Here is an 11,860-nt window from a genome sequence, read left to right as displayed (position 1 = left end):
AGAAATAGCATAACACAAGCCAGTTGACCACAAACCAGATTTTTTTTAAAAAGAATAGATATGCAAATCAGTGTCACCCTGATAATTATGAGCAATTCTAAAACAAGCAGATATTAACAAAGTTATAGGAAATAACTGCTGTGCCTGCTTGTCAGTCCCTCCTTTTTGTAGAAAAGTAGTTTATTTTCTTCTTTTCCCTTTTTACAGACTCCAAACTGGGCTAAACCCATAGTTCATCCAATATCCAAAAGTTCAGTCAACTTTGCTTCCATCAGAAGAGGTCATTTTGTACACTGACTGATGATTTGAAGTGTCAAAAAACATGAATCAGACTTCAAAACTTAGAAAGAATGGCCTAAAGAACAGTGGACTTCTATTAGTTTTATTTGCCTTCTGTTTCCTGAGCCTGTGTGGCACCTTTTGCTCCTATTTCCTCAAGAGACATGAAGCCCACAAACTTAGAGAGTTCTATTTGTGTTGGGGAAAACTGAAATTGTCATTGCTTTCAGTCAAGAGTTGACGCCTTAAGAAAAACACCAGATGTTGCAGAATATATGACAAAATTGGAAGTACTGGTAATACTGGAATAGAAACAACATACGAAACAGTGCTGGGTCTCAAGCTTAACTCAGAATTCTGGCCAGAATTTTCAATAGTTAATAAGAGTAATCAGACATAGTTTTCAATCCATTCCTTCACGCAGAGAAAGCAAGCTGCAAAACTTGGCATCCAGATGTCCTCTGAATTTTGTAGCTTTGATTCAAATTTGCTTCCAGCATGATACTGGGAGAGAGAAGGAAAGAGAAATATTTGACGTCAGCTAAAAAGGCCAACGGTTTGGATGATCCTCTCATTTGTTAGATGAAATAGGTTCTAGCACTCCTTGTTTGAATATGTTTCAGTGTTCTACATGAGTTTTCAGATAATCTAAGGCACTATGTGTGTACCTCCCTTGTCATAGATTCAGGCTTAGTATCACACTGGATGTTTCTGTAGCTTCACATATCTTCTCAGGGGGTTATCACTTTTCAGTGGCAGTGGTGGGGTGATGAAATTCTTTTCCCTCTTCTTCCACAGGAACCATTACATCATTCCCTGGAAAAGACTCTGTTTCCTGCTCTGGATAGTGCATTGCCAGTTCCTCTTCCATGTTTTCCTGGGCATCGATATTACTTTCACACCCTCTAGCAGCACAGTTCTTGCCACTAGGCACTTCTGAAATGGACCCCACAATAACAGTGTCGGCCTTCATGATGTATATTTTTTCTGAGGAAGGAAAAATGTAGTGCTGAGCGTGGTTAACAATCACTGCTGACCCTAGAGTTTGTTCCTTTTCATGCAAGATTTTTATTTGGTACTCAGTTTTTCTCCTCCCCCTCCCCGCTTTTTTTAATCAGAGGCATGCAATCAAGCCCATCACTGTGAAAACAGAATTCACTAACCCACCAAAGCTTTTGGAATTCACACATTATAAGTTGTCTATTTCATTGTTTATTTATAATGTGCTTTCAATTTTGAAATCAAAGCACTGCACATACTAAGTGATAAAGAAGGCCTGCACATTTTATACTACACTGTCTGGTTTTGGACCACTGTCAAGGAGACTTTGGGCATTTTAGATCAAGTAGATCTAGCTCTCATGTGATGAAGCCACTGCACTGTAGCTAGGACTGCAGGAGAAAGACAAATTTGAAAAGGCAGTAAGATATTCACAAGGGTCTGTTAGAAGAAGCAATTAACCGGGATCTGGGGAAGATGGATATGGAGAATCCAAGGTTCATGCTCCTGCTGTTTCGAGAAGCAAAAATACCTTCATTAAAAGCAGCCTTTGGGCAAGGATCAGCACTGTACAGAAATTCTGGGTAATTATCTGGGGTCTCAGGACCAGCAAAGAAATTAGTTTCTTTCCAGCAGAGAATCAACTTGAACCTTGTGTCCAACTTGTTGACCCTACTCTTTTTCAGAAGGTAAATAATGCCTTTGCTATGGCTTGGACCACTATATTTTACTCAGAAGGATGCTGCAGATCAGACACTGTAGGTCATTGTTCACAATTGCCTGGAGATATTTGGGTATGGTAAGTCAAATTATCACATTCATGCCAAGTCCATCACTCACAGAAAAAACGGAAAGGGCATTTAATAAGGAAAGGTGAGCTCTAGTAATACCAAAAAAAACCCCTTCAAATGCCCTCAAAATTGAGTTTGGAAACATTGCCAGAATGTCTCATGTAGATCATGTCTCAGGTAACAATTCTCCCCCTGCGAGTAAGCTTCCTTGCTTGACTTTATCTTCTACAATGTGTCATGGTCAAAGACTTTATAGGAACGTATGGGAAACACATTTCAAGCTATTACTGTGAAAACAAGAGAAGAAAATGATAGCTTGAGACATATGAAGTACAACTCTCATTAGGTATTACAGCATCATTTTCCAGCTGATGTATTTTGGATTTCAAATTTCTTCTGCAAATTTACATCTTCTGGAATGAAAAAGAGGAAGAAGAGCAAAGCATTCTTCTGTCAGGTTCCTAAGTGACTAAGGCAAACGTGAAAATAAGAAAGCATTATACTCAAATGAACAGATATACCAGAATTCGGGTATCAAGGGTTCTGGAGATTCAGCTCCTATTTTCTGTTGGACACTTTGCAGCTTACTAATAATCTCAGAATGACATTAAGTCCCCGTGGTTGAAAAACCAAAAAGGTAGGAGGGGGGGAAAAAAAAAAAAAGGCAAGACTCACCAATACGATTATTTGTGTGGTCTCTCACTCGAGAATCGATAGGGCCATCTGGGGCATTTCCATTGCTCTGTGTCACATCAGTCAGACTCAGATCAGGACTATATGCTTTTTCTGTGCTGGAGACCAAGTTATTGTTGGTTTCCAAAGGGAGAGTTCTGTCAATTAACTCCTCTTCTGGCCCACTGTCAGCAGTCAGTATGACCTTCTGCCAATACAAAGAGGAAAGTAGCAGTGGGGTGAATGTAAAAACAACGTTGTGGGGATTGCAATAGATCTACAGAATCTTTCTGTGGCACTCAGAATAACATAATGTACTTCATAGCACCACTGTCACAGGAAGTAAAAAATTCCGAAGTGCCCACCTGATATAGGAACTTAAAAGTTTCTTTGAACTAGGTTCCTGCATCACGTAAGACCATATTTAAAAACGGCATTTCTAAGTTAAATTCACAGATTTTCAATGACATTTGCAAGAATGTACCCCACTTCCACTGAAATAGGTTCCTGGATCTGCTTGGATGCTTTGGTAAATTCCACTGCCTTGTCTGCAATTTAGATGCCAATGAACCTTTGTAAATCCACCTATTTGTCATTTAGACTTTTTGCCACAAGTCTTTTACAGAGACATGCTCTGTTGCAGAGTCTGCTACCCTGTAACATAGCAGCAGCTGCATTCTGGAGGCAGCTGAAGCTCAGTAGCACTTTTCTTACTGATGTTCTACTCTTTGCTGAAAGATACATTCTGGAGGTAAGAATTTTAAAGCATTTGCTCAGAAAGAACTTTAACAAGATGTTTTTCATATTTAGTTGTGAGATAAGTATCAGAGGACAAACCTGTACAGATGTGCAGTCATATGGTGAGAGATTCAAACAGTCAAAACTGAAAATATATGGTTTAACTTCCTCTTAGATTTTGCAAAGACCTACCATGCTCCTATGGGAGAACAAAAAAAGCCAGAGGTTGAACTGGTTGAACTTCAGAATGGAATTGCCTCAGCAGAATCTCAGGTAGGAGAAACAAGCTCAGACTAAGTGTTACGTGAAGAATTAATTACAAACAGTCCTTTAAAAGAGGAGCCAGAATCTGAGTGAGGCTAAAGGTCTTGCATCACAAATTTCTCATGGTTCCTAGCTCTCTTTGTGTTTCCACAAAGTTGGAAAAGAAAACAAAACAAAAACCATAGTAAGATTTTGAAATGTGCAGTTTAAAATTCTTGCTTATGTCTAACTCACTATGAAAGCAAGAGTGGAAGCTCCCCACAATTCAGGAATTAGCAAAGACACACTGAAATTATGATAGCTGACTGCAGCCAGATCTATTAGAATAAGTAGTACCGTGTATGTGTGCAGATGTACAACATTTAAAAGCAAACTGATTTAAAAACCAAAAAGGAACAGTCTAAAGAGTGTTTTAGCAGATATGGACATTTAAAGATAACAAGCCTAGTAAACTGAGAAGACAAAGAGGATGAAAGTTGCTATAATTTCACTGGAAGTGGGGGAATCAAACAGAGCTGTGATGATTTCAGCAGCTGAGGAACTGGTTTCTGTTGTTACCATGTTGACTGATACTTGTCTTGCTCATCTGCAAACTATACTGTTAGACCAGAAGCTGGTCCTGATGGAAAGTCTTTCAAACAATACCCTCTGTGTACCCGTATTACAGTCATGCCAAATCCTACAAAGAAGGAAGGTGACACGGAGGGAGTCAGAAGAAGAGTACAAATCCCACTTGTGTGACTGGAGCAGTAAGATAAAATGGGACTGATGGACAAAGTTCTCCCAGAAGGTAGAAAAGGCATGTTCATCCTGTGATTTTGGATCTTGTCCATAGAATGCAACATGAGTGGCATAAGACCAAACCAAATACTCCCTTCACAAGCAAGATTGGCAGCATCACATTATTTAACACCACATTAAACATAGCCCAAGACATGAAAGTAGCAAGTCCTAGTACATCTCATTGCTGCACCTAGAGGATCACGCGTTGTAGAGGGAATTCCAAACAAAAAGGTTGGCACTCTTTAGCAGGACATTTTAAAATATCGTTATTTACATTGGAATGGAAAGTGATCTGTTTTGGAATATTGTTCACACTTACTGCACATTTGTTCAGTAGATCAGAACCTGCAATAGAAAGAAGAAAAATTATCAGAAGAAAATTCACAGCAATCACAAGAATGCTAATACTTTCTCTGAAATACTGCCTAGCCATGTCCTAAACTACTCTACTGCCCAACCCACCTGCACTATGCTTTTTTTACCACTGAGGGCACACTTACATGACATGGCTGAGGTGAACCAACAACATATTGCTGCCAAGACTGAGGTCCTGCCCTCCCCAAAGCCCTTTGTGGCCATCCCTGTCACTCTCCCCACACCACAACTGGTATTCTTCTAATGAAATGAACTGATTAAAATTTCTAGGTAAGCATAAGACAGGCTTATTTAAAAAAAAAAAAAAAAGGTAAAAAAAGGTTAATAACTTTCTACTGGATTAACAAGTTGGATTAGTTCATTGTGTGGTCAGATGAATATTAAGAGGATGGGATTTTATGCAAGGATGGAGGAAAGGAACACTGGAGAAAGAAGAGAGGTAAAGTACCATGCAGTACCATGAAGCTAGATGGGCTCAGGCCTACTATCTAATTTCATCCTGACATGCAGCCACCTTTCTTTTCAATGCATCAGCTCTACAATGCTGCACAATAACAGTTTCTATTGTGTAAGGTAAGTGAGGAAGCACAAATTCCAAAAATTCCACATTTGAGTGCCCAGAAACTAATGGGGCGTTTTTCCATAAAGCCTCCCTGCACTAAGGCATCACCCAACCATTCAGTGCAGTGGGAAAAAAGTGCCATCTAGTGGCTTGTCACACAGGACTGGCCTTTTGCATGTCAACAGATAACATACCACATGGGGCAGTTCCATGTTTTAAATAAAAATTCCATAAAATAAAGTTCCATATTAAAACTACCCACTTATTCTTTAGACATACGGATTAAAATTCCTGGTCCATCTGTCACTCACCTGGAGATTTGAGCCCGGATTTGTGTGAAGTGATGGAATGCAGATGTGCTGATAAAAGAAACCATTCATTTAGCAAAACTCATCATGGAGCATATAGGTTCTAGCAGCTTTGCCACACCTACAAGTCTACAACCAACCTACAACATGCACATCCTGCTTTCTACAAACGAGGGAATGTGGTTCCGCAGACACACCCCACATGTAACTCTAGGCAAAGCTACCAAGAGTCAGTATTGGTAAAAATCACCCCTCTTCTCATACTCAAAGTCTAACCCTATCCCAGGAACCAACAAATACTCACAAAACACTTCAGGTATCATTTAATATTAGTGTCTGCACTGAGAGAAGAAACCACTGGTTACCCTTTCCCCACCCAGCTTGTAGTATCTTCCTCCATATATTCACAGCTGCTTCAATCTTTCTGTCATGTTCTCTAACATGCTGCATGAACTGTTTTCCTAGAACCCTTATCTGGCCTGCCTCCACCAGGCAGTAGTAAACATTCTCGTCCCCAGTGACCTCCACAAAATTTTGGGATATTTGAGTTCCCAGCTGGCATATACTTGGAGATCAAAGAGCATGCTATGTATTACAGCTTTAAAAACTCACGCTTTCCTTTGAGGATGAGGATCCGCTTCTTGCAAACCTTCCATTTCCAAAATAACAGCATGCCCACAAGTAGCACTATCACAGAGAGAACCACTCCCCAAAGAACTAGACCTATAGCACAGAAAGGGAAAGGCAGTACTGGAAAGGCTAAGAAAAGGCAGAGGGGGAACTACTGTGTTTGGACGTAAGAGCCATGGACAACAATTCACAAGTCGTAGGGGATTTGCAGGAAGCTCCCACATAAAAAATTGCATTTAGCAAAGATATCAAAAACAAACATGCTAGACAGAACAAATGCTTTATCTTTGTTACCTCGTATTGTCGTCTCCCCCTTATCTGTGGTGGGAAAAGTGCCAGCCAGAGCTTTCTCCTCAGGAGTTGAACCGAGGTTTTCAGTTGTTGTGCCATGTAAAACGGTCAGCACGTTCTCCTCAAACCTCCTTAGGTCAGAGTTACTTGTTTCATTGCTGAGTCTCAAGGACAAAGTGCTTGAGGCGAGGTAGGTGGGCAATTGGTCCAGGCAAAGCTGATCATGTGTGGCATTTCCTTGGTTTAGTGCTACTTTGTTTAACTCAGCACAGCTAGGGAATGAAAAAGAACAGTGTATCAGCGCTAGAGGAAACTGCCATGGTACAAGGTAAGAGCATTTTCCATGTGACAAGCATTCCTATGGTCTTTTTTGTATCACCTCCATTTATTTCAGTGAAAAAGTCATTAACCTTCTTCTCACCTCTGTGGCATTAATTCTTGACCTGGATGCAAACCTGATACTCACATGCATGTATAATTCCCCTGTGGTTAGTAAACCAAATATGAGACAAGAGAGATTCCTTCCTTCCTTCCTTCCTCCAGCACAGAGCTATGCAACAGGTATAAAGAGAGGCCTTCTAAGCTCTGCACGTAGGCCCACAGCTATCCCATTGCCTCCAACACAAATTTGTATACTTTACACCAGACACGACAGGTGTCCCTTTTCATTCTTTATTAACTTTAATTAATTAATTAGTCACTTTAAAGAACTATAGACTTACTTCGTGTGGGGCTTGCAGATGTCAGTGCTGGAGCTTTGATCAGAGAAGGTCCCAGATGGGCACTCTTCACAGGTAACATCATTTGTTGAGGTGCCTGAATAAAAATAATGACTGAGGAACAACCAACCAAACTGCATCAGGTCCAGGCCTATGGCCAAGACCAGGAAAGGTAAGCTAGACAGGTAGGAATTCCTACCTCTGACTTTGACTCCAAAACCAGGCTTGCAAAGAGTGTGCTGCTGGCATCGTATGCAGGTGTTCAGAACAGGGGTTTGGCAGAACAGGCCTGGTCGGCACTCACACACGCGGCTAGAATTGAAGGAGCAGGGCTTTTTCTCCACAAGGTCAGATTCTGTGGGGAAGAAGCAGATGCAGTAACAAAGGATTCCTCTGCAAGTAAAACGCAAAGCGGGGGCCAAAGCTGAGCAACATCAGTTCAAAGGCGCAGGAAGCAGAACAGGCTGCTGGCACTCTTCATGATAGCAAATTAAGTCATGAATAATTGGAGAAGCCTGTAGGCAATGGCTTGTCATGTGAGACTGAAAGCATAAATCTGACTTGGGCAGCACTGGATAAGAGAATTTTTAGGTAGTCCCAGGTCACACAGGAAGCAATACTGATTATGTGAAGGTAGCATTCTGCTCTCTAAATCAGTTACCAAGGATGGGTAATTTTGCTGCTGGAAATCCTAAATTAATACAATATAAATAAAGTATAAATAAAATATATAGAGAGAATATAACTGTGAGGTATGTGTGAGGGAAAGCAAACCTTTTGCGCATGATACACAAGCATCACATCGGGGCTTTGGGAATGCTTCATTCACATATTGTTCAGGTCCACATCTCATGCAGTCTTCATCTGGGTCCCTAGGACATGCTTTCTTTTTAACATAGCCTGGAGAAAGAAAAGCAAAATACGCAAGATATCTGTTCAGAATCACAGGAGACAACCATTCTCAAGTGTTCTTGTATGCTCAGTTACCTGTTAAACACACTACCGCAGTCTTCTCTTTGTACCTGCCATTTGGTTTTCCTAGCATATTTTTGCCTTTCCCGCTCCAGTGTGAAGGGATGACAGCTGTCTTAATACCACGCCTAGTGCTGCTGTAACATCGCAGTCAGTATGGATGGCTGCAGAATGGGCGCATGGCAAATCATTTGCTGACAGTTAGAAATGACTGCCAAGTCTGCAGTGAGGGCACTATTGTCCTGCCCAGGCAACTGTTTTTCATGTTTTCTTCTTGAGTATAGCAAGAGGCCTGATATTTTGCTACCTAAGGCATCACTTTTCCTTTCGAAAGCTGCCAGAATCTCCTAGGTGTACATGGATTCATGCAGGGACAACCTCATCTCCCATGTTCAGAATGGGAGGTTGCAAGACGGTACTTCTTGAGCTGTGCCCTATGTACCCCCAGCAGGTTTGCAGCAGGTTGCTTTCTGAGCAGCCCTGCTAGTTTTACAGTTGCCTTGACAGCTGTGAGATGGTTTAATTTTTTGATTGTTTTCATTTAAACAAATCAAATTACATATGCATGTCCTTCTGAAGCTGGATGTATATGCTATACACTTTCTCTACTCAACACTTCCAACTCACCTGGACTCATTGCTCACAGTTTGTAAGCACACTGCCCTGAATCTCGCAGACCTTCTGTGTCCATGCAGCATGCATGAAGTTGAGCAGCTAGCTGAATTACATGACCTCTGGAGGTCTCTGCCAAACTTAAGCTATTCTACGACTCTATGTTTATGTCTGCTAATCATTTCCTAGTGACTAGCTTTTGAAAGCATCCGTCTGGCAAGCTAGGTACAATAACCAGCTAGGAGTATGGGAAAGGCTGGGACAGAAGCATTCCTAATGTTCCCGCTCCTGAAGCAACAGATGAGGTATTCCACCACTGGTCGTAGTTCCAAAGAAACTAGAAGGTGCAGTAATCAGCTATGACCTTGTGGCCTTTCCAGGAGGGGAAATAGCTACCGGAGGATAAGGAACAGTGGCAGTTGCAGAAGCAAACAGAAAAGCTAAAGCAACAACATAAAGGTATGGTGGAAAACAGGAGAGAAACAAATCCCAGTTTCAGCATCCGGCCTGCATCACCCAATCACAACAGGGAGGGGGAACCTGGCAGGGAAATAACTCACCTACTATGCATTTTGGCAAGCATGATGTAGGAGTGCAAGTAAAAACAGCTGTGCTATATTTGGCCCACGAAATACCACCAGACAGGCCTGAAACACATCACTCCCACCTCCTCAAAACTACTTGTCTGAGACTATTCTTTTCAAGGTGGGGGCTGATTGCTGAATCTCAGCACTCAAGCTGCACACATGTGTACCTGCACACGTGTGTCATTTTCCCCTTCCTCCCCCAATGACCCAAAAGTTTTAACTTCAGTTATCTGAGATTTCCTGTACACCTGGGTCCCTCCCTTGGGGGATGTGTGCCCCAGGTGCTCGAAGCTTGCCTAACAGTGTCTTCTGGTGCTGTACTCCGCCGATTGCATTCATAGCTCAAGAATCAGATAAAAGCCTGAGCAGTAGGAATACCAGCTGCAATCACCTGCACAGAAAAAAGTACTGAAAGTAAGTAGACAAAATAAGTGTTTTAACTGTTTTTCTTTTGTGAGTATGTGCATTCATTCACTCCTGGGGTTTGCTGTTAACCGTGGGTGGGAAATTATCTTGAGTGCTGACTGCAGCACTATCTTGTAGAGCTGGATATCTGATTTAGCGCCTAAAACAAACAAAAAAACCCCCAAAAAACCAAAAAGGTAAAAAATCATAAACAGGATAAACAGAAATTAAGTGGGATACCGACTCTTGCATAACATGAGCTGTTCTAGCATATACCATTATTTCCCATGAAAGTCTCTGTTCCTCTCCTTGACAGGAGGGAAGTATTTTGTTCTGCGATGACAGAAAGAAAATATTCTTCTGCTATCCCAGGTATGAAATCTCATTTTAACTACACAAGAATTAAGTACATGAGAAGAGATGTGGCAACTGTAGAAATTGATTAGAATGATCTTGTGAAGTTTGTTTTGTAGATTATTTTGAAATTAACTTTGAAACAGAGGATGGCTTCCATGTGGGCCCGTGTGCTCAGATAGGAAGCTGCACATCTGTGGGCTGGAACACCAAGGAAAGTAAAGCCAAGCTGCATCAAAAGTTCAAGATGCTCCACTTCAATTAACTGGAATTTTAGAAAAGCTTCTCTTTCTTTGCAGTGAGCAGTTGAGTTAGTAGCAGATATGAACAGGTTACTGCTTGAAGGACTACTGGAAGATTAAAACAAAAAAGGATTCTTAAGAGTTTCTGTTGTGAAGGAGGCCCTGGAGGATGTGAAAAGATGTCCAAGACTGACATGAGGATGTTGCAACAAAATGAAATTCAAGAATAAGCAGAAGTGAAATGATTGAGTCTGATTGCTCGTTACAGCCAGATGTAAATCAGATCTGTGCTTTTCATCGGACCCCACCATCACAGCTGTCATCACAGGAGCTTTTGCAAAGTATGGTTTTGAAGGAGAAAAGAGCTTTTCTTGGGACTGGTTCGGAGTCAGATCCCTGCCCCTTTTCTTCTTTTACGGGACCAGTTGCTCCATCCCTTGGTCTTCCTTACTTACACAACTTCTGAACAATTCTAGTGTTGTGGGCAGCAGTACAAGATGCCCCAGTGGGAACCCCGATGTAACTGCATGCAAATGCTAGCAACCAAGCACTAAACCCCTCTTTATTATTAGAGCACAAATAAATGTCAAAAATTTCCTTAAAAAAAAAAAAAAGAAAAAGAAAACATTTCTCTAAGAAGAGATTGATGATGGTGAAGTACCATAAAATGCCCCACCCAGTGAGGGGTTTTTTGGCCAACAGGGGGAGTTTCAGGCAGTTCCAGAAGTCTTGTCTTACCGAGGTGTTTCCTGCTTCTGACCTCATGTGCCTCTGAGTCACAACTAGCTTCTGGCAAAGCTCACTGTGTCCCCAGCAAGGGGCTGTTCCCTTTCTCATGTGAGACACTAAACTGTTTTGACTATGAGGATAATGACAGATTTTCCACATCTTCATTTCATTTTTTTTTGTCTCTGATCAGAAACTTATTTAGCCTAATTTTACTGCACTATTTCATACCCTGAGGCAAGTTGAAATGAATTCTTAGACCTGCCTACTTCTCCTTACTTCAGATTGTCCAGTCAACCCATAAAAAACATATTAAAAATTCTAGCAAGTTATCTTGTCTGCAATTTACAGATTGTTTGCATGCAGACTGAACAGGAGCAGGGCAGTGGAGAACACGCTCACATCTGGATGCACCCTAGCCAGTGATTCATGAAATTGCACTTTTCAGGGACAAAATGCAATTCTGCAGATATACATGGTTCCTGCTATCTCTGTGAGAAAAGCTCCGTGTTAATTTGACTGAAGGAGCTTGCCAAGCCACTCTCCATCAT

General features: G+C 41.4%; 1 protein-coding gene across 1 annotated transcript; it reads right to left on the bottom strand.

Moving 5' to 3' along the window:
* Positions 1 to 1,021: 1,021 nt before the first annotated feature.
* Positions 1,022 to 9,020, bottom strand: LOC104620253 (tumor necrosis factor receptor superfamily member 8-like). Its single transcript, XM_010286416.1, has 10 exons — positions 9,011 to 9,020; positions 8,186 to 8,311; positions 7,611 to 7,766; positions 7,415 to 7,508; positions 6,696 to 6,964; positions 6,384 to 6,494; positions 5,775 to 5,822; positions 4,801 to 4,871; positions 2,745 to 2,946; positions 1,022 to 1,266 (listed from the first exon to the last, which is right to left on the bottom strand). Exons 1-10 carry the CDS (start codon positions 9,018 to 9,020, stop codon positions 1,022 to 1,024), a joined length of 1,332 nt encoding a protein of 443 aa, XP_010284718.1.
* Between the last annotated feature and the right edge of the window lie 2,840 nt (positions 9,021 to 11,860).

The sequence above is a fragment of the Phaethon lepturus genome, unplaced genomic scaffold (genome assembly GCF_000687285.1).
Source record: "Phaethon lepturus isolate BGI_N335 unplaced genomic scaffold, ASM68728v1 scaffold18704, whole genome shotgun sequence".
Lineage (NCBI taxonomy): Eukaryota > Metazoa > Chordata > Aves > Phaethontiformes > Phaethontidae > Phaethon > Phaethon lepturus.
The sequence above is the reverse complement of the archived record's forward strand: the minus strand, read 5'-3'. Positions and strand labels throughout refer to the sequence as shown.

What these genes read in the sequence shown, in the direction of transcription:
- LOC104620253 (XM_010286416.1), bottom strand. An exon ending in ATCTGCAAGCCCCACACGAA is followed by an intron (nt 6,965 to 7,414) that starts GTAAGTCTATAG and finishes TTCATTCCCTAG; the next exon opens with CTGTGCTGAGTTAAACAAAG. An exon ending in CCACACAAATAATCGTATTG is followed by an intron (nt 1,267 to 2,744) that starts GTGAGTCTTGCC and finishes TTCCTTCCTCAG; the next exon opens with AAAAAATATACATCATGAAG.